This window comes from Blastocystis sp. subtype 4, assembly GCF_000743755.1.
Source record: "Blastocystis sp. subtype 4 strain WR1 chromosome Unknown seqid_0133, whole genome shotgun sequence".
NCBI lineage: Eukaryota > Bigyra > Opalinata > Blastocystidae > Blastocystis > Blastocystis sp. subtype 4.
The window spans coordinates 1-20,533 of record NW_014569414.1 but is presented as its reverse complement, the minus strand read 5'-3'; the positions used below and the strand labels follow the sequence as shown (position 1 = coordinate 20,533).

Below are 20,533 nucleotides of genomic sequence, written 5' to 3'. Positions count from 1 at the left end.
ATAGTTGAAAAGAAACACCCATTTCGAATGTTTCTGCGTATTCGACCACAGAAGAATGGTAAGATGGAGCCCACAGAGTATTTGCACCCTCAAGACTCGAAAACATTGAAGGTTACCGTTCCGGAAGATTCGCAGGTATTTCTGATGGATATGCGTCATGGATAGAATTACAAGAAGGGTCGTATTGAGGCAGAATTTGAATATCAAGATATCTTCCTTCCAGCATCTACACAGGTCGACTTAGGTGTATAGTCTGAGAATTAGGAACAAGTCTTTGATACCACAACTAAACCGCTTCTTGATGGATTTCTGCAAGGAAATAGTTGCTTGATTATGGCTTATGGTGTTACAGGTAGTGGTAAAACCTATACTGTTTTGGGACCTGGAGAGTGAGACTAAGTTCTTCGAGTGACATATAGTTGTCCGGGCCTGATTCCACGTTCTCTGAGCTACATCATTGATGGGATGGGAACACCAGAGTTTAAGAATCGTTTCAAGGATGAATTGGACCATATTTCTCTGGAGATGAGTTTCCTCGAAGATTACCAGAATAACATCTATGACCTTCTCTCTCCAACAATCCGTTCTGGTCAGAGTAAACCAAGTTTGATGGCCCGTTCTGATATGCAAGGAGTTCTCCATGTGGTTGGTCTGACTGTTAGCTTGGATATGTTGTTATGATGTGTAGGAGAAAACCGTAAAAAGTAAAGCCGAAGGAATGCAACTCATTGAACTGGGAACGAAGGAAAAACATATGGCTGAGACTAAGATGAATCTGGATTCATCTCGATCTCATACTATGTGTACACTGAATCTGATTCGTACTCGTCAGTTTACTAAGGACATTATTGCTTCGTGTCGTATTGTGGATCTGGCTGGTAGCGAGCGAGTTTCTCGAACCCAGGTGACAGGTGAGCGTACGGTAGAGGCTGGAGCTATTAATACCGATCTCTTGTATTTAATGCTCTGTCTGCGAACTATGGTAAATCCTAGCAAGAACAATCAGCGAATGATTTTTCGCAATTGCAAACTTACTCATCTCCTCTCTGTATTTTCTTATTCTCTTTCTGATTTCTAGACATCAATCATAGGCAGTTTAGCTGGACCTGTCCATATGATTCTCAATATTAGTAGTGATCGTGTTGATTTCGATGAGACGTTTTACGTGTTGGAACAGACGACTATTGTTAAGAATATTAAGACTGTGCAGACTCGGTATGATTGAAATGTGGTTGATGAACTAGAGTTGATAGCAAGCCTCCTCCACTTCGTACCGCAGGTGGTCGACGTCTTGGTGCTGTATGAATGATGGAAGGGTATCATGAATAGGAAGGAGAAACAACGACCAACACTGTATCGATTCGACCTTTACAGACGGATGAAGTGGATCGATTGAAACGCTTGCTAACGGACAGAGAACGAGAATTACGTACTCTACGTGAGAAGCGAGATGAAGAGATCCAGCAAGCAATTGATATAACAGAATACAATGTTCGTCGTGAAATTGTGGCTGAGATCACGAAGCGAAAGGCACAAGAAGAGGATCCAGTTCAGTCTGATATGCGGACTTCATTTGAGATGCTGGAGAAGCAGCAACAGAGACGTATCGAGGCAATTGAAGCAGAGAAGACAAAGGTGGTAGAAGAGTTACGATCTCAGTTAATGTATGTGGAGGAAGATAACATGAGACTACAGCGTCAAATTGATGTGATGGAAGGCAGGTGTGGAATGGAGAGATAATGATTAGCTGGACTGAATGGGAACCTTCAGGTGGAGAAGGTGTTGAATCATATTGAAGAGATGGAACATGAACTGGGTAAGAATGAAGAATCAGATTGAGACATAGCAATGATGAAGGATGGCAGTGCTAATATCAATGGTCAGATGGATGACTATGAGAAAATGCTGAGTGAATCAGAATTGAAGTTACAGGAGAAGGAACGGAAGGTACAAGAAATGGAGAAACAGATTCAGAGTCTTCAGACAGAGAAGGAAGAATTGAAGAAGCAGAAGCAAATGCTATTAGATCGATTGGCTGCTAATCACGTTGTACACACCATAATGAATGATGAAAAATAGGAAGAATTACGTAATTCTGGGTCTTCTATCAAGAAACTCCCGCTATATGGTTCACTTCATTCTCAGCATTCTTCTCATTCACCGAAGTTACCCCCTGCTCTCCCATCTTTAGCTCCTGCTATTCCCTCGTCTCCTCCCACTGTTCCCTCTTCACCCTCACCTCATTCTTCCTTCATAGTGCCTCCTACTCCTCTTAACTCTCAACTGTCCTCTCATATCCAACCCCCTCCACTCCCGATCTCACAACCTCCGCGTCATTCCAATTCACCATCCCCGCGGGGATCACCTGCTCTTTCTTCTCGACCTGGTATGTACATTCCACCTCTTCGTTCTTCTCCTTCGGTCCCTCCCAATCCTCGTACGGTGGTTCCCAGTCCAAAGTATTGTTGGTAAGATGATTTGATGATTAGTCGTCGTCGTGATCTGAAGATCGAGATTAATAGTCCTACAACCCAGCAAACAAACCATTTCGAGATTCCTGAACCTGATGATCCCAAGCCTGGAATAATGGTATCTAGTTTGTTCCGCAAGTGATTCTGTTTGTTAATAAACATAGAAATCGGATTTGGAATGGTGAGTAAACTGAATGAACATTAAAAGGAAAACATAACAATTCGCCACGGCACAACTGAGAGAGATGAGCATGAGAGGGAGGAAAGGCAGAGATCTACTCATTCAGAATGCCAATAAAACTTACGGTAACATGACTGGAAGCAAGAAATACCCAATTGCACTCAATACAACAATTGAAATGATGATCTGATCCTTCCAATTGAATTTTAGGTTCAACCACACAGCACTAATAACTGTATAGGTGAGAGTGAGAAGCAATTCTGTGATCTCATCTCGAAGAGTGAACAGAAGTGGGAAGAGTCCAACAGTCCCTGCAAGTGAACAAATCCAATACACCTTGGCGTCTTCAGAAGACTGTTCCAGCAATAATCTACCTGGCAATCATCTTTCATCCATACCCGCAAATCACAATCGTAGGCAGAATAGCCTTCTCATGAACATGATATCCTAACAGGAAGGACAACAATGTCGTTAGAGATAAACTACGAATCAGATTCTCTCGAGATGGTTTCTTCCAAAGTTGGATGAGAATTGGCTAGACATGATGAAACTACAGGGATACAACGATATAACTACCCAACATGAGAAGAATTGTGATGATCGAGGGGATTTCTGGAAGAACAGAAAAAGAAGCGATCTCAACGATTCCATTTGCTGTATTGGATGTCTTTACGGGGATCTTACAGAATAAACCACGCATTCGACAGAGGTATGTCAATAGTGAAGCAAGTATACGATCGATTCCAGCATAGATGGCCCAAATATTGGGAGCCCAATAACTGTGAATAATTCCTCGTTGAAAAGGGAATAATCGAGAAAGAAATTGCTTCAAGTTGGAGAGAATGTCACCTTTGAGAACGGGAAAGAGTGAAGCAAAGAATACTAGAAATAAGAACAACAGAATAAACATATCTGAAATAACAATACAACCTAATTGAAAGAAATGATTCCATTGAAACTGTTTGGAGGTGGAAATGCAATAGGTACAAAGCATATAAACCAGAAATATAGGAGCTTGAAAACAGAACAAGTGTTTAGAGTTCATTGTGACAGAATACACAAAAGCAGCTGCTAATGGATGATCCTAGTTAATATCCATGAGTAGAATAGTACGTGATAAAGAAGAGCCACAGATAGAGTGAATAGACCGATGAGATATCCATTGTACTGAAAGTGGATATGATCCACAATCAGAAATCCTGGAGCAAGAGCCAAGAGAATAAATGGCTTTGTCTTGTCACCTCGAAAACCAAAGAAGAAAGCAATGGCGAAGAGAAGTACCAAGTCTGTTACTTCAACAGTTAAACGTTGGAATAAAATGGTTTGAGGACTAACATAGTTGAGATTCGTAAGCTACGGGATCACAGAACGCTTGATACAATCTCACTTCTAGCATCTTTGGATCGAAGAATCCAGCGAATTGAGATAATAGATACTCAAACCAAGCAAAGAACGGAGGATAATCAAGAGTCCATTCCGATGTATTCTGCAATCAATACTACATATAGTAACCTACATCATAGTACCATTGAGAAACTGGTAGAGAATGGGCAATGGCCAACCAGTTGCGATGGACTTCAAAATCAGTACTACGATATGATGGGATGAGTAGAATCTTGATAACTGTGGCAATAAGAATTGTTTTGATGTAGGTCTGGATTCCCTCAGATGTCATCTTCTCTATGAATAAATCAATCTCAAACAACCAATTCACCTACTTGTCTCTCTCCAATAGGAATCTGATTGACATTGAATATGTTCTCATTCATGTCCTATCATCATATTTCATTACAGAAAACTAAATTCATATACCAACAAATGGTATTGTTTTCATGGAGTCAACAAACAGTATCCTCCTTGTCTCTTCAGCTATTATTACATATCTACTACTGAAGTTAGTACAAGGTTTCATGGCTATAAGAGCAATGAAAGCAATCGTTCTTTTGAATCCTTTTTCTCACCCTTAGGTAAATAGTGAAGTATCAAAAAGAAAGACAATGGAGTCTTTACGGTATTCAGAACGTGTTGGACGTGTTCGAGCAGAAAAGGTACTTCTATCTCGCTTTTGGTTATCTAAAGGAACTACGGAAAGTGATTGAGGGACAGAGAAAGGAAGAGGACGGAGATGGATATGTTTTCAATCCCATTGGTTTTGCTCGTTCCTGTTATGTGCACTGTCAAGGAGTTCCACGCCAACCCGGTCTGGTTCCTAATGCTCGGTCTCGGATCGAGATTGAGGAGTGGGTTCCTCCTCCAGCTTTTGATGATCTCACCCAATTCAGTCATATCTGGGTGCTCTTTGTCTTCCATATGAATACAAATTTATCAACACTTCATCGTTCGATCACAGAAAAGGGATTTACTTTTCCTGTAATTTTTCTCTTCTTTCTATAGTATAGGCGAAAGTGCGACCACCTCGTCTTGGAGGAAAGAGTACAGGACTGTTTGCTACACGGACACCTCATCGTCCTTGTCCTATTGGTCTCAGTGTGGTGAAGTTGGAGGAAGTGCATGTATGGGGAAAGAAACGCTACTTGGTCATCTCCAGTATTGTTCGATAGTTCAATAGACCGTAGATACAGATATTGTTGATGGATCACCAATTCTTGATATCAAGCCTTATCACCCAGGATTTGACCGAATTGACAATGCTGTTGTTCCTGAGTAGATGTAGGATAGTGATACGATGATTAGTTGGGTTGGCCATAAACAGGAATTGCGTCGGGTATCCTTCAGTGACGAGGCCTTAAATCAGCTCAAACAGTTGGAGAATCATTTCAAGTTCTACAAAAATGCAGAAGAAATGGAAGTAGTATTGCGTGAAGTGTTGGCTGCGGATGTGAGCAAACGGTCGGATCGTCGCTTATCTGAATTTGAGTTTGACTGTCTTTCTATCTTATTCTCTGCTAAAGATGAAGAGATTCATGTAGAACAAGTGTTAATGACAAGTGAGTTTGAGAAGCTAAAACAAGAAGGGGTAAACTTATTATCATGCATTGTTGAAATCCAAACAAGTGAATCAGATCTCATAATTACAGGTTTTGCACATTCGCGCCAATTCTCTTCCCAACGCAATCGCTGACATTCTTCAGCTCCCTTCCGTAGTTCTATAAGCTTCTTTGGATTCTTATGGAAGTCTCCCAATAAGGACCATAGTTGTTCAGCCAACTGATCTTCATTGACAAAAACAAGACCATTCTTTCCATCCTTTACTAATTCATCAATACAACTGAACTTTGTAGCACACACAGGGAGACCACACCCAAACATATCAACCACTTTCATTGGTAGATCCAAACCACTACTACTTGTGTGAAGACACACTCCTAAATCTGCAGATCCGAGGAGAATTGGATAATCAGAGTACTCCAACCAACTACTCTTAGCTCCCACCAAATAGTCCTTACATAGTACGAATTGCGATGTGTTTCAAATTTAATAACTGGATTTGATGCTCGTAATATTCCTTCAATGGTCCTATTCCTGTGACAATACATAGAATCCGAAGACCATCAGATTCTCTGAATCTACAATCATGATATCTTTTGAAAAATACTTTGTATCACATTGTGTAAGAGCATGAAGGAGAATATGGAAATCTTCATCAGGCGTCCAACTTGTGGAACTGACAAGTACAGCAGGACGATTATTACATTCCTGAATCATTCCATTCTTTTTCTCAGTAAGGCAAGAATCAATGTCCAATATAGGCTGAAGTCTCACAAATAACTCATGCTTTTCACTCAATGAGGCTTTATGGAACATCGAAGGAGCACGATCGTATAACACCGATGCCTCAATGTTCCACTCCTCTTTTAACCACTTTTTCATAGCTTTTGTGACACAGAGATTCCCATCACTTCGTTGACCGAAGAAACGCTCAATGCATTTGGCAATGGTAACAACTAGTGTTTATAAGACGAGTATCCAATACCAGGATGATTCAGACCAAGGGATAAGCCCAGAATTGTATATCCAAAGTTGTGCCAATCGATGATGAATCGAGCTCCCTGAATTCGGGCAACAATCCACACAACAATCAATGTTGGAATACTCGGTGGATTCTGTACAAGGTAGAAATCTGGTTTTGGTGTCTTGATAAGGAAGAGAAAGAGAAGCTGAAAGATCTACTATCAATTCTTGGAGCACAAACTACTTGAAAGAGAACTTTCAGCGGAGCATACAAAAGAAATAATTTTCGAGGAAGCTTACTAAAGGGATTACTCTCAACAAGATATTTGGTGATTCTCTTATTCGATTCCACCTCTTCGCAACATCTCTTTCCTGAATATCCAACAATATTGACCTAAATCATCACATAGCCGAAACAAACGAACATCCACTCCTGCATTTGCTAATGAGATACAGTGATATTGCATCCGAGGGCTCCTTCCGATATCACCCAAAACAACAACAGTTCCAGTGGTCATCAAGGAAACACTGGTTTGTTTTATCAAACAAGAATACTACCCTAAAAACATAGAAAAGTTACAACTAGGACACGAAAACAGAAGACCCTTCAAAGGAATCAACTGACAGTGCAACGCTCTCGGACAAGGATGTTGCTGATAGATGGATGAGAACTGTTGCCGAAGCTCCACGGGATTCCGATGAACATCCATTCCACAGTGTGAACACACACAATAATTCGGTTCTATTTCGTGCAGGAAACCGACACAACAACAGGGACACATGATACTGTTCCTACTGTCATTCAACTCTTCATGCAGTTCATCATAGTATACATCTGCTTCTTCTTGTAAATCTTCATATTCTTGGACTACACATCACACATACTCAACTTTTCCACCTAGCTGATTCAAATGATACTCATATTCATCTCCAATCACATTCACCATTTCTTCATATTCATCTTTTGACAACTCTATGAATTACATCCTCATTTCACCGAAACCGTCTGAAAGGAAGGAGCCATCGAGTAAGATGTCTTGTAGAATATCTCTGTATCGTCAGTTGAACTGAGTACGAACCTACTGGGCGATCGATCGTTTCTCGGGATCTACCGGACTGTTCGAGTTTCTTAAAGCTCGAATACGATTCTAAAATGAATAATCCAAACAAAATGGACATCGCGTCGTTGCCGCGCCTTTTCTAAGCATGAGTCCTCGACTCGTTTCATTAATCTGTCTCCATAGCGCATGTCTCTTGATATAGGCGACCTACTCATGAGGAGGAGGGAACAATCTTACGAGTTTTGGATTTGTCGAACACGCTGTTTGATTGGTGTTCGATATTGAGGAGAGTAATTCATTTCCAATTCCGGCTATGAGGAATACTAGAAATACTGATTGTTGATTGGAGAACGGATTTCCAGAGACGCACCAATATAGATATCGGTGGTTCTACGTTTCAGTTTTTCGCAGTCTCTTTGGTTGTTTAAAATGCTTAGTTCTTTTTCCAGATTCGCTGCAGGAAGATCTCTGTTCTTGGCTACGGCCGCTCGCTCGTTTGCCGCTGGTATGTTTCGATCGTTGTTTCTGACTCCTAGCTGCTGAAGGCAATTTGCTCTCTATCAAGATCAATGGTACAGAATATAAGGTTCCTGAAGGAATGACCGTTTTGGAGGCTTGTCAGGCTCAAGGCATTCCTGTGCCTTTTGTTTGCCACCATCCTCGTCTGGCTCCTCTTGGTAAGTAATTTTTGTTGTTAGTGATCTCTAGGCAAGTGCCGAGTGTGTGTTGTAGAGATTCGAGGGTTTGATTAGACTTGTTGGTTGATTCATGTAGAGAAGAGTTCCCTATCCAGACTTCCTGCACAACAAGAGTTGCTGAAGGTATGGATATTTGGACTAACAGTCCTAAGGCTCGCTCTGCTTCGAATGAGGCTCTGAAGACATTGATGACTACATCTACCATCGAGTACTATCCCATTAAGTAGGTAATGGATAGAGCCAAGTTCCACACTCCTGAGATGGATGAGGTTCTCTCAGAGTCTTGTGATGACAGTTATGCTCTTCATCGTGACATGTCGAAGTGTATTGACTGTAAGCGTTGTGCTCGTGCTTGCCATGAGCTCCAGGGAATGGATGTGTTGGTGAACAATCCTCTTGACGGTGGTTACCCTGTGGTGCCAACAGGTCATCATCTTCTGAAGGACACAGAGTGTATTAGCTGTGGTCAATGCAACGTGTTGTGCCCTACTGGTGCTATCACTGAGCAGAGTCACATTCCTCGTGTGGAGCAAGCTATGAGAGCTGGTAAGGTGATGGTTCTGCAGGCAGCTCCTGCTACACGTGTTGCTTTTGCTGAGAACTATGGTCGTGAGCCTGGTGAGATTTCAACAGGAAAGATGGTGGCTTGCGCTAAGGCTGCTGGTTTCCAGTACGTTTTTGATACTAATTTCGGAGCTGATTTGACGATTATGGAAGAGGGAACAGAACTGCTGGAGCGTATCAAAAACAAGGGTCCTTTCCCCATGTTCACTTCATGCTGTCCTGGATGGATTAACATGGCCGAAAAGTGTTATCCGGAACTGATCCCCAATCTCTCCAGCTGCCGTTCTCCTCACATGATGGTGGGAGCCACAGTGAAGACTTACTGGGCCAAGAAGATGAACCTGAAACCAGAGGACATCTATCTAGTGTCTCTAATGCCTTGCACTGCCAAGAAGGACGAGATTGAACGCAAGCAGATGTGGTTGAATGAGAAGGTTCCTACGGTAGATGCTGTTCTTACTACCAAGGAGTTGGGTGATTTCTGTAAGCAGAAGGGTATTCTCAATTGGGCTGACTTCGCTGAAATGGACTTCGATTCTCCTATGGGCATTTGCTCTGGAGCTGGAGACATATTTGGTGCCAGTGGTGGTGTGATGGAGGCTGCGCTGCGTACTGCATATGAACTGCAGACTGGTAAGCCTTTGGAGAAGCTGGATGTAACAGAGGCCCGTGGTCTGGATGGAATCAAACGGTTCTCAGTGGATATGAACGGAACGAAGGTGAATTGCGCTGTAGTGCATAGTAAATACTCGCGCGAGCTGATGGAGAACATCAAGGCAGGAAAGGAGGACCTGCAGTTTGTGGAGGTGATGGCATGCCCTGGAGGCTGTATTAGTGGAGGAGGTCAACCTCACAGCAATCGCCCTGACACGATCCAGAAGCGAATGGATGCCATCTATAGGATTGATGCAGGGAAGAAGATGCGTAAGTCCCATGAGAATCCTGATATTGTGAAGCTGTATAGTGAGTTCTTTGAGAAGCCTGGTAGTCATTTGGCTCATGAGCTTCTTCATACGACCTATGCTGCTCAGTATGTGCGTGCTCGTGACGAGAAGGTGGAAGAGCCTGCTGCTGCTGCCGCTGAAAGTAATGAGCCTGTGGGTGATGATGGTGTGACGATTCTCTATGGAACAGAGACTGGTACTACAGCAAAGGCTGCTAAGTCGCTGGCTGGTAAGTTCAAGGAGGCTGGTATCGCTTCTCAGGTCATTCCCATGGACAAGGTGGAGGTGGATTCTTTGCCCGATATGAAGAATCTGGTTCTGATGACCTGTACATATGGAGCCGGAGAGTTCCCTAGCAATGCTCAGGAGTTCTGGGAGGCTTTGAGTGATGATTCTCTGGACGATGATTTCCTGGAAGATCACAAGTTTGCTGTGTTTGGTCTGGGTTCAAAGAACTTTAAGCAGTTCTGTGAGGCTGCTCATCAGCTTGATGAAAGAATGGAAGAGTTGGGTGCTGAACGTGTTGTCGAGTGCGGAGAGGGTAATGAGAAGGATCCTCAACAGTACAAGACTAATTTCGAGCCCTGGTCGAAGGAGTGTGTGGATGCCTTTAAGGAATAATGTAATTATGGATGGTATGTTTGTTGTGAGAAGAATAAGTATAATTGACATAAACTTATTGGAATCTAGTCAGGAGTACTAAAATGAAAAGAAAAGCACACAGTGGGACTTGAACCCACAATCTCTTGCTCCGTAGGCAAGCGCCTTATCCAATTAGGCTATGCGTGCTTGTTATGTCTTCTTTATACTCCTATTCAAATGAAATATTTCGGGTCATCATATACAATAAGACTTGTTCTGACATAATATCGCTTCCTGAAGAATGAAACTGGAACAAACCTTCATTTCGAGAGGATGTACTCATCAACGATGCTGTTTTGTCGTTCCAAATCGGTAACTATTAACGAAATTACATTATCATATAGTCAGAACAATGAAGCTCCTTATCTTGCATACGCGAGTGGAAAAGATATCATCGTAGCAAATCCCCTTGTACTTCTCAACTCGTTCACTAAATTGTAGACAGTAAAAGTCACACAGGTCCTTCAAAATCATCAAGAAGAGATCAATTGTCTCACATTAGTTCCCAATCAGCAAAATGGTTATTTACATTCCTTGATGGACTTTCAAGAAGAAATGATCTCGTGTGGATGTGATGGTGTTGTTGTTTCTTGGAAGCGAGATGAGGTTCGTGAAGAAAATGGGAATAATCCATAGAACGGGAATTGGACATCCTTCCAAAAGTGGAACATTGGAGAATTGATTGGTAGATACGGTTTGTGATGGTTGACGATTAGAATGTGTTTATTGTGGTTCATTAAGTGACCATGAGTCAATTCTGTTAGTCAGTACAGAGAAACGATCTCTATATTGCTATTATCGTTCTCACTATGGCGATGAGTGGAAGGAGATCTTCCACATGCTTTCACCAAATGAAGACATTTATTACACATCGATGCATTGTTTACCTCTCCAACCTGCCTCCAATCAACAAGATGTTTTAGTTTTCCTTGCTGGAACTGACAATCGTTTGTACTTGTACAATTTGAATGTTTCAGATCATTCACTTACCATGATCGGCTCATTAACTGTATTTCTATTCCTATCATATTATTCTAGTGTTTTGAGAACTGGATAACTTCCATTCGTCTCCACTACTTGTTCCAAGAGAATCAAATCATATCATGGCACGTCATTACGGCATGCGAAGATGGTCGCTGTCGTGTTCACAGAATTGAATATGGAGTCGAGACAGTTGATCACATTCATTCATTCATGCTTCGGAATAATGCCTGTCGCATTACATTAGAGTCGGTTCTTGAGGTCAGTCGAACATTACTGAGTTCAATGGAACCTCATCCAATCATTTGTCTTCATAACCGTTCTTCTCAATGAAACATGTGACTCGTAGATTGGTTCCAACCATTCCTCTTGTTAAGTGCCTCCATGGATGGGGCAATTCATGTGTTTGCTCCAGAAAATCCTCTTACTGGATCTGGCTTGTTTACGTCCATTCTCACCCTGCAGCCTCATCTGATTGGTTCCCAAGGATTCTATGGAGGATTCTGGAATCTGTTTAGTGATCACCGTACAGTGATTGGGTATGGTTATCAAGGTGCCATGTTCCAATGGTCTGAAACTCCCTTCTCCTTCACTGAAGACTCTCTTTGTCACCTCCAATCTCTCTATCTTACTCCCTTCTTCTCAGGCCATTCTGCTTCTTCTCAGGCTCGGTTTTCTCGTTACGGTCATCTCCTTCTCTCTTCGTCTCGTGATCGGACAGTTCGAGTTTGGGGTTGTGAGACGTCCTTTCCCTCCCGCTGGGAAGAAGTGTCCCGTCCTGTGGTTCACGGTTATCCGGTGACGAATGTTGTGTGGATTCAAGACCACACCTCACTGGATCCGGATGTGGGGCTAAGTGATGAAGAATTAGGACGGTTAGTAACAATCAATGAAGAGAAGAAATGTCGTGTGTTCACTCCCACGTTCTTGAATCTCCTTCTATTCAATTCTCTGGTTATAACAGCAGATCATGCAACTCATCCAATTAAAATCGATGGTAATTATGGAATGACAGAATAAGGAACAGATTTGCCAAATACGTACTATTGGTCAGCTTTGGCTCCTGAGTTAGGATTGAGTTTGAAAGGTATTCCAATTGACCAAGCCCGCAATACAGCAGCAAAATATGGTATTGACATTGATGCGTCAACTGGAACAGCTTGTGTATGTGAAGATCTTCGAGAGAGAGAAGGAGAGAATGAAGAAGGAGATGCTATGATGTTGATGGCAAACGAAGGAAATCTCGAGGATTTGGTATCCATGGATGTGTTACAATGTGTCAGTAATCTCGCTGGAAACACATTGAATGAAAGTCGATTGTGCAAGGGTCTGCTATTTAGTGAGGCCTGCTTCCTGTTCAATCGATATACAAATCAGGATTTCCACACCATCATGTATGATGAGGATACGGACCTCCTTGTTACATCAACTATCGTATGATTGAATGATACATTGAAGGATAGGGAAGCTCGATTGAAGACAGCGTATTGTCTGTGTGGGATAATGCTTCAAGTGGAGATGATGGTCGATTACAACTTATCCAATATCTCTCTGGTCACAGGAGTACCGTGACTATGACTTGCATGACGTGGCTGGGAACCACACGAATCATGCTCTCTGTAGGCAAGGATCGAACTCTATTTCTATGGAGACTGCGTCCAAATCGTTCATTTGAACTATTCACATCACTACCCAAAGCTCATTCACGTGTGATCTGGGCATGTGCTCCTGTGTTCCTTCATTCTCGGGTATTGAAGGTAGATGGAACATCCCAAGAAATGGCTGTATTTGTGACAGTTTCACGAGACTGTTCAGGTCATATTTATGGAGTTACAGAAGAAGGAGCAGTTCGAGTAAGAGAGGATATGAGATTGAAGGATAGATGATAACTGAATTCCAATGTGATGATGCGATTACGGCTGTGTCAGTATCTCCCATGGATGAATCGATTCTTGCGTTTGGTACAGAGAAAGGTGATGTTTATGTGGGTTTTTAGAGGCGAATTTATTGTAGTTCAAGCAAATCTGTGTTAAGGAGAATGAATTGACGATCCAACAAGAAGATCTGCCTTCTCTTCATTTTGGCGCAAAGATTAATTCCATTGATTGGCTTCCAGTGAAGAAATCTGCTGGAGAGAATCGAAACCGTGAAGAGTACTTTGGTGAAAATAACAGTGGAAACATTCTTATTGGATGTGAAAACAATGGAATCTACCTTTTCTCTCTTCGTCTATAAGTCGATTGTTTGTTGTATAGTCAAGCTTGATATTGATTATCAAGAAACGAGAATCACTTTACATTCAGTTCACTCGTAATGGTCACTGATAAACAGGGATGAAGGCTGGTTTGCATTTTAAGCTTCTCTGTTGTAGGAGAAAAGATATGAATAGAACGTAGTCTTATTGATCCAACTTGTTGCAGTATGTGTATCAATTCCATCAGTTCATACTGATAACATAAATCCCTCAACAGTTGTTGCTTTTTCCAAGAGTGACAGTGGGTCTAGTTTGGTTGAGTTGATGTTTAGAATCGTCTGGAGATGATTCCTTGAAATTAGACCAGATGAGAGATGTATCATATTCAATACGACAGTTGAAAGCAAAGAAGAAGCATAGGTTGAACTCAGAAGAGAACTCTTTGAGTTCTGAAGAGGAAATCGATACTGGAACGAGGAAAACAAAGAAACGAAATAAGAAGTCCAAACTGCGGGATGATAGTACTTTAAGTTCCTTTCTATGATATAGATGGTCTGTCTGAATCTACAGAAACTTCGGAGCAAAACAGTTCTGTGGTCAGGAAGATCAAAGCTGGCAATCGTTCTTCTCGAAAGAATAGAACTGTGGATTCTTCAGAAGAGGAAGATGGAAAGCAGAAGACAGAAGAGCGTGATGAGAATGGAGAAATGGAGAGCATTGTTGTGACTGACAGACGTAAGAAGCGGAAGGCAATCAGGGAAGATGGAACTGTTCGAAAGGAGAAGAAAGTGAGACAAACAGAACCAGTGATGGATGATAGCGAAACTGAAAAGGAAAGGGAAGAAAACAGTCCTATGACGAAGGAAGAGACCAGTGAGAACGGAGAGGATATACTTGTGAAAAGGGATATATCTATTGAAAAGGAGGATACTGATGAAGACGAAGAAAAGAAGCATGTGAAGAACGATGAGCTTACTGAAGAGGAAGAGAAAAGAGAGGGTTCACCTGATGAAGAGGAGGAAGATAAAGAGAAACCTGTGAAGAGAGATGAGCGTACTGAAGAGGAAGAGAAAGGAGAGGGCTCATCGGATGAAGAGGAAGATGATGAGAAGAAGCATGTGAAGAACAATGAGGCTACTGAAGAGGAAGAGAAAGGAGAGAGTTCACCTGATGAAGAGGAGGAAGATGAGAAGAAGCATGTGATGAACGATGAGCGTGCTGAAGAAGAAGAGAAAGGAGAGAGCTCATCGGATGAAGAGGAGGATGATGAAGAGAACCAACCAGTAAACGAGAATCCTCATAAGGAAGAAGAAACGAAACCAGAAAATGAGAATACTCTAGTTGAAGAGAACCAAGAATCGAAAAAGGAAACTCTAATAACTTCTCGACCTGAAAAGAAACCTCCCCAAGGTATTCCTCATAGAGAATCCTTAAATATTGAAGAAGAAGCACAAGAACAGTCAGTTACAGAAGAACCAATCTTCGAATTGTTGGAAGTTAACATGCGAATTATAGGAAATCGTATTGCTCTCACACCATCTTTCAAAGCTGCTTCATCAATGAAGATGTTTTGTACAGTCATTCTGAATAAGGAGAAAATGCCATCAACAGAAGGTCTGATGTACCGTGTTACATTGTTGGGACAAGATCTGAAGGATACCAACGGGCATGATACACTCTACTTGGTTACAGCTGATCTTCAAGCTGTGAAAGGAGTCGGTTGCATTGGCTACGTATCCCCTAATATATTTTTTGGGCCTCTTGAATTACCAGTGATTGTTGAACCTCCTCCTGCTCCTGATATCAATACACGAATCATTGAACAAACTCCTCTCTCTCTTGAAGTTTATGTGAAGTCTTCAATGGAATCCAGAGTCTGGTGTAAGGTACTGAAGGAAGCTACTTCAGATGTTACGACTGATCTGATTCGAACAGGATCTCAACGAATGGTTCGTCGTCGTGCATCATTATACTTCAAAGACCTCATACCCAACACAGAGTATCAGATCTGGTGTTACGCTGAATCCAAAGAAGGTATCCCAATGAAACAGTCTCTTGAAGAAGTTAAGCTTACAACCCGTACTCTTGAATGTATCTGACTCATTGTTGCTCATAAATAGCCTACTTTCTGATTGAATCTTTATCTTCTACTACTGATAGCATTTCATTTCGATTAAGATCCAATATGGGCCGAGACGCCGTTTGTATTTTAAGAAATGATCAGGGCCAACAAATTGCTAGTCAAACAGTGTCTGTTCATAAGAATGATCAACTCTCATTCAGAGACTTACCAGCACATCGTCGTTACTATGTGAATTGTCAAATTCATTCTAAGAAGGGAGAGAACCCGAATCCTTTGGGTTCTGTTCTTGCTGATACAGGAACTAAAGAAGTGATGACAAAACGAAGTGTCATATCCACATTGTTAACAATGATCATGGTTCTAATTGTAATATTGTGTGTTCTCTTGGCTATTCTTCAATTTATTAAGACAGGTTCACAACGACAGAAAATGGGTCTGTGAGAATGATGACAGAGTATCATGAATAGACAAATCCGAGTCTATGATCCAGAGAAACAACTTCTCTTAGTTCCTGATCATGAAACCTCCCCATCAACTGTTCCTCTCACAAGTAACACTGCAGAAGAGACATGGAGATGTATGGCTTGTCAGTATCTGAATCATGGGTCTGATGATCGATGTTCTATGTGTTCCGTAATGAGGACAACAGGAGCAGGGAATGATAAGTTAGCTGGAAGTGAGTCTTCCTTAGTAAGGAAGACATCACGAGATGCAACAGAAGCATCACCAGTGGAAATCAAGCCGGTGATTAGGACTTCGAAGATTGGAGTAGGAATGAAGCTGAAAAAGAATATGGAAGTGAGAATAAGGAGAAAGAATGAATTATAGCGACGCTCGTTACCAAAGAAGCAGCCTACTCCTGATACCAAAGTGGAACCAAATGATATTTTTAGTGAGGTTGGCTTGGATGTGAAGTAGGGAAGGAAGAAGGAGATGATTTTGTAGAGTGGATGTGAGTAATCGTTCGCAAGCCATGTTGAATAAGTCACTGACTCCTTCAACAGTTCATGTGAAACCCAGTTCAGTATTACCAATGTCAGATGAAGAAGAGGAGATGAATGGTGGTGGATGGGATGATGGTGATTTGGATTTATGAGTTGTTTGTAATCAAACATATGAACTATTCTCTTTAAGAGTGAGTTTGAATTTATGTGTTGAAGGAATATATGTAATTGTAAAAGAGCAGTTTAGATTAACCGAGGTCAAATACCATAAGACATTCCGAATGGTCTATTCATTAACATGATTCAATCTCTTACTCCTAACATTATCTGTTCATCATCAATCAAGCAGAAAGGATTCAATTTCATGAATGACAGAATCTCTTGATCTGTAGCACACTTATCTTCATAGAAGCACATTGCATCAATCACCATTGCTTCAAAACAAATCTCTTTAGGAGCCAGATGAGATACAAACCGAGTGTCAATCAATCCTTCTTTTCCAAATTCTGGGTTACATGTCTCTGGTGTGATCAAACAGGGAGGAAACACGATTTCAGTGCCTGTATATGGATTGAGGAAGGATGTCCACTCTGTTGGATGTGAATAACTAGAGAGAAACAAATAAGAAGGAATACTGTTTCAGATATGCACGAATTAGAAGAAGACGATATTCCAATTCAAATACTGTTCCTTTTCTAGCCTTTAGTGAGATGAACAATAAATACGACTCAAATAGTTTATAGGTACGAGGAAGGAAACTCCAAGATTCACCATCATTAGCAATGTATATAGACAACCGACGACAAGCAGTTTCTTGAGATGATTCGATGAGATTCTATTGATAGGGAGATGATAGGGATAATACAGTGCAAAAGTCTAGATTGAAGAGATCGAGGTGTTGAGAAACATAGTATAACTCATCCAATTTTGCACAATCACAGATCAACTCTTCGGTAAGCTCCTTCTTAGTTGGTCGATACTTTATAATCCCATCTTCTGTGAATGATCTACCTTTCATTTTGAAATTTGTTGATACGCAATGACGGGTTCATGGATCTCCAGTATTCCATAGATCGAATCCGGAAAACGAGAATAGTATTTGCAGTAGAACTCAAGAACCTTATCTAACTCCGAATAAATATATCTCTGATCCTTTGTTCGATATACATACGTAAGAGTGAGCCGAAGAGTCTTCCATAAATGATCATAGATTTGTACGCATCAAGGACTCATAGCAATATTATATATAAAGATATCTTTTCCTGAAACATTTGGATGATCATAAATGTACTTGATCACTTGTACCGAGATGTTCTCCTCAATTAAGACTCGATAAGGAGGTATCTTCTATATTCAAAACCCAGAAACACCTACTACAAGTCCACATTCCTTATACGAACGGAATTCGTTCATCATCACATAGCTTTCCTTTTCTAGGAATGCAGAAATCTTCTTCCGGGATTTTAGTTTGGATTCCTCATATAAATCAGGGATTAGATCCTCTTCACAAAGACTTGTCCCTTTGTATTATTTATTCTGTTATCTACTACGCTGATATCGTGGAGTAAATGGCAATGTACAAGAATCCATAATGAAGATAATTCTGTTCTTTGCTCAAAAGGAAAGATATTGTTATATTGATGGTGAAATTCGAACAAGAAACAACAAATAATTGGAATACAGTCAATCAAGCAATGGGACTAGAGTACACTTCATTATCAACACCTAAGCCAATAGAATCTGACATTGGAGTCATTTTAGCGATTACTGGGGACCAAGAACTATCCTTCTCGTCCGACGTTCTCTTCAATGTGCAAGGGGGGATGATCATTTCTGTGGATGGACCAAATATCTCTCGCAGACACTCCTCATCTGTGATTTCATCTTCGTTCACAAGGAATAGCTATTCTTACTTCCATTATCATCCGAATGAACTCTGCTGGGAAGTCGATTCATGGGTTGTTCACTGTGTACAAGAGTATCTCGTTTCTTCGACATCTCGTTGAGATAGATACAATGCAAGTGGTTACTCATTTCAACGAGAGATCGCAAATGAACAAGCGATATTTTGGAGAAGTTATTGTCTGTTTATCAGTGAATTGTTATTTATACCATCCAAGAAGAGTTGTTCTAAGTTACTCCAAAGCTTGTTACGAATATATAAGTAGATGCAGCTGGCTCCTTCATCGCTGATCTGATTTCGGCAAAGATAAAGAATCTTGATTTGACTAAGACACTTCAGATCGGATGCATTTCCGAGCTCTGTGATTCCACTGTCTCCAAGTCGATTGTCGCTAAGGTCCAATACTTCGAGACAAGGGAGATATGTTTTGCATAGCATTCGTCGAATAGCGATAATTCCTTTGGTCTTCATACCATTATCAGAGAGATCAAGTATCCGCAGTGTAGGACAGAATCCATCTTGAATTGCATAGCTGAGATGATTCAATTCCTTCTCTCCCAGACCACAACCACGGAAGATTAGTTCTTCTAACACAGGAGTAATACTGCTTCGAAGAAGAGCTACAAGACCTGTCATTCCTTCATCTCCAATTTTGATATCTATTAGTTATAATGGGTTAGATGATTCACCTGACATATCGAAGCAGCGTAGTTTGGGTAGTGGATGATAGGTAAGAACATCACAGAACATTTCAAGAGATTTCTTCCCTATTGCATTGTCTATGGAACAGATCCTCATCATGTATACGTCCAATCCGAAGGGTAATTAGATTGTGGAAATCACAGAGTTTAAGATAATTGTAGGAGAGTCGAATCCCTCGAGATCCAATTCCATTGTCTTCGATATTGAGGTACTCCATCTGATGCGATAAGTTCACAATCTGGATGGCCCTGAAGAGTTCAATAACTCCATTATTTCCTATTCGATTCCCCGAGAAATCAAGTTCTTTGATCCCAGCACATTTGTTGTCAAAACATAATCGCACAAACTCCTTGCATCCCTTCTCTCCAATGTTGTTATTGGGGATGCATAAACTGACAAGATGAGGACAAGGCACAGTCCGAATTGCATCGCACAATCGGATCCAATTCTTGTCTCCTAGTTCCGATGCCTTGTCTTTGTGTCTTGTAATCCAGTGGAATGTTGTGATATTCTTGAGGATACTATCGGAGAAGAGAGAACACAGGGTGTTAGATATTTCGGTTGAACTTTGACATTCTATCTCACAAACAACTTGAAAGGAGTACCTCGGATGATAAGACCTTCAATTCCCCAATCAGGTATTCCATGGTTCCTCCAATGGAGTGTGATGTCCCTCAGATGCGATAGAACTGTTGCCAATTCCTTCTGAGGTAAGTGAAATACTTCCAGCTGTTTAAGAGATTTGAACAGTTTCAAGTGATCACTGTTTTCATCGATGTAGCATGCGAATTGTACTCTTTCGATAGTCTACAATGAAATAAATGAAGGGAATATACTCCCAGAGCATCTTCCAGCGCCTGTCCTTGTAATGATCGAAGTTCACTTACAGAAACTGGTTCAGCTGCATTGATCTGGTTGACAAAATGTTCCATTCACACGCAGATATATTATTAGTGTTTGATAGACCTCTTTCAGACGAAGAAACCATCTTCGCTGAATCCACATTCTGACTGGATGCACCAATTCAAGAGGTCTTGTAGATCATTTAGGATATACATTTAAAGAGGTTCAAGTGATGCAGGACCTTGGTTCTATATCACCAGAAAGATATAGGAAAACTGGACCTCCATTACCTAAAGGACAAAGCAAATTGTAAACAAACAGATAAGAAAATGCTGTTTCCATACGACTGTCCAGTTCACTTATGAGCAGGAGCCTCATGTCCCTCTTGGAAACCATTCTTGAAGCGACGA

At 41.2% G+C, this 20,533-nt stretch overlaps 9 protein-coding genes across 9 annotated transcripts; 6 read left to right on the top strand and 3 right to left on the bottom strand.

Moving 5' to 3' along the window:
• Positions 1–27: 27 nt before the first annotated feature.
• Positions 28–2,191, top strand: JH06_2221 (kinesin-like protein; the record flags this gene model as incomplete). Its single annotated transcript, XM_014671814.1, has 11 exons — positions 28–135; positions 166–234; positions 265–389; positions 420–657; positions 689–1,048; positions 1,079–1,215; positions 1,245–1,299; positions 1,330–1,723; positions 1,748–1,816; positions 1,847–2,046; positions 2,084–2,191. 11 exons carry the CDS (start codon positions 28–30, stop codon positions 2,189–2,191), a joined length of 1,863 nt encoding a protein of 620 aa, XP_014527300.1.
• A 431-nt stretch (positions 2,192–2,622) lies between these two features.
• Positions 2,623–4,421, bottom strand: JH06_2220 (glycosyltransferase; the record flags this gene model as incomplete). The annotated part of the gene is made up of 9 exons (XM_014671813.1): positions 2,623–2,746; positions 2,777–3,022; positions 3,051–3,187; positions 3,218–3,534; positions 3,583–3,736; positions 3,766–3,982; positions 4,023–4,138; positions 4,169–4,332; positions 4,367–4,421. The coding sequence occupies 9 exons, from the start codon at positions 4,419–4,421 to the stop codon at positions 2,623–2,625; spliced, it is 1,530 nt and encodes a 509-aa protein (XP_014527299.1).
• A 141-nt stretch (positions 4,422–4,562) lies between these two features.
• On the top strand, positions 4,563–5,320 carry JH06_2219 (hypothetical protein; the record flags this gene model as incomplete). Its single annotated transcript, XM_014671812.1, has 5 exons — positions 4,563–4,589; positions 4,620–4,700; positions 4,732–5,022; positions 5,052–5,199; positions 5,229–5,320. The coding sequence occupies 5 exons, from the start codon at positions 4,563–4,565 to the stop codon at positions 5,318–5,320; spliced, it is 639 nt and encodes a 212-aa protein (XP_014527298.1).
• A 254-nt stretch (positions 5,321–5,574) lies between these two features.
• On the bottom strand, positions 5,575–7,082 carry JH06_2218 (chitobiosyldiphosphodolichol beta-mannosyltransferase-like protein; the record flags this gene model as incomplete). Its single annotated transcript, XM_014671811.1, has 6 exons — positions 5,575–6,028; positions 6,060–6,179; positions 6,209–6,557; positions 6,587–6,779; positions 6,809–6,958; positions 6,990–7,082. The coding sequence occupies 6 exons, from the start codon at positions 7,080–7,082 to the stop codon at positions 5,575–5,577; spliced, it is 1,359 nt and encodes a 452-aa protein (XP_014527297.1).
• A 972-nt stretch (positions 7,083–8,054) lies between these two features.
• On the top strand, positions 8,055–10,452 carry JH06_2217 (ferredoxin; the record flags this gene model as incomplete). The annotated part of the gene is given in 5 exon segments (XM_014671810.1): positions 8,055–8,130; positions 8,162–8,302; positions 8,334–8,367; positions 8,400–8,546; positions 8,562–10,452. The coding sequence occupies 5 exon segments, from the start codon at positions 8,055–8,057 to the stop codon at positions 10,450–10,452; spliced, it is 2,289 nt and encodes a 762-aa protein (XP_014527296.1).
• A 1,386-nt stretch (positions 10,453–11,838) lies between these two features.
• On the top strand, positions 11,839–13,689 carry JH06_2216 (RNA polymerase II elongator; the record flags this gene model as incomplete). Its single annotated transcript, XM_014671809.1, has 5 exons — positions 11,839–12,451; positions 12,482–12,888; positions 12,918–13,307; positions 13,337–13,438; positions 13,468–13,689. The coding sequence occupies 5 exons, from the start codon at positions 11,839–11,841 to the stop codon at positions 13,687–13,689; spliced, it is 1,734 nt and encodes a 577-aa protein (XP_014527295.1).
• A 98-nt stretch (positions 13,690–13,787) lies between these two features.
• JH06_2215 (hypothetical protein) lies at positions 13,788–15,747 on the top strand (the record flags this gene model as incomplete). Its single annotated transcript, XM_014671808.1, has 4 exons — positions 13,788–13,821; positions 13,851–13,949; positions 13,981–14,169; positions 14,198–15,747. The coding sequence occupies 4 exons, from the start codon at positions 13,788–13,790 to the stop codon at positions 15,745–15,747; spliced, it is 1,872 nt and encodes a 623-aa protein (XP_014527294.1).
• A 332-nt stretch (positions 15,748–16,079) lies between these two features.
• Positions 16,080–16,827, top strand: JH06_2214 (hypothetical protein; the record flags this gene model as incomplete). Its single annotated transcript, XM_014671807.1, has 4 exons — positions 16,080–16,168; positions 16,199–16,529; positions 16,560–16,645; positions 16,677–16,827. 4 exons carry the CDS (start codon positions 16,080–16,082, stop codon positions 16,825–16,827), a joined length of 657 nt encoding a protein of 218 aa, XP_014527293.1.
• Positions 16,828–18,752: 1,925 nt separating this feature from the next.
• JH06_2213 (hypothetical protein) lies at positions 18,753–19,328 on the bottom strand (the record flags this gene model as incomplete). Its single annotated transcript, XM_014671806.1, has 2 exons — positions 18,753–19,237; positions 19,268–19,328. 2 exons carry the CDS (start codon positions 19,326–19,328, stop codon positions 18,753–18,755), a joined length of 546 nt encoding a protein of 181 aa, XP_014527292.1.
• Positions 19,329–20,533: the final 1,205 nt, after the last annotated feature.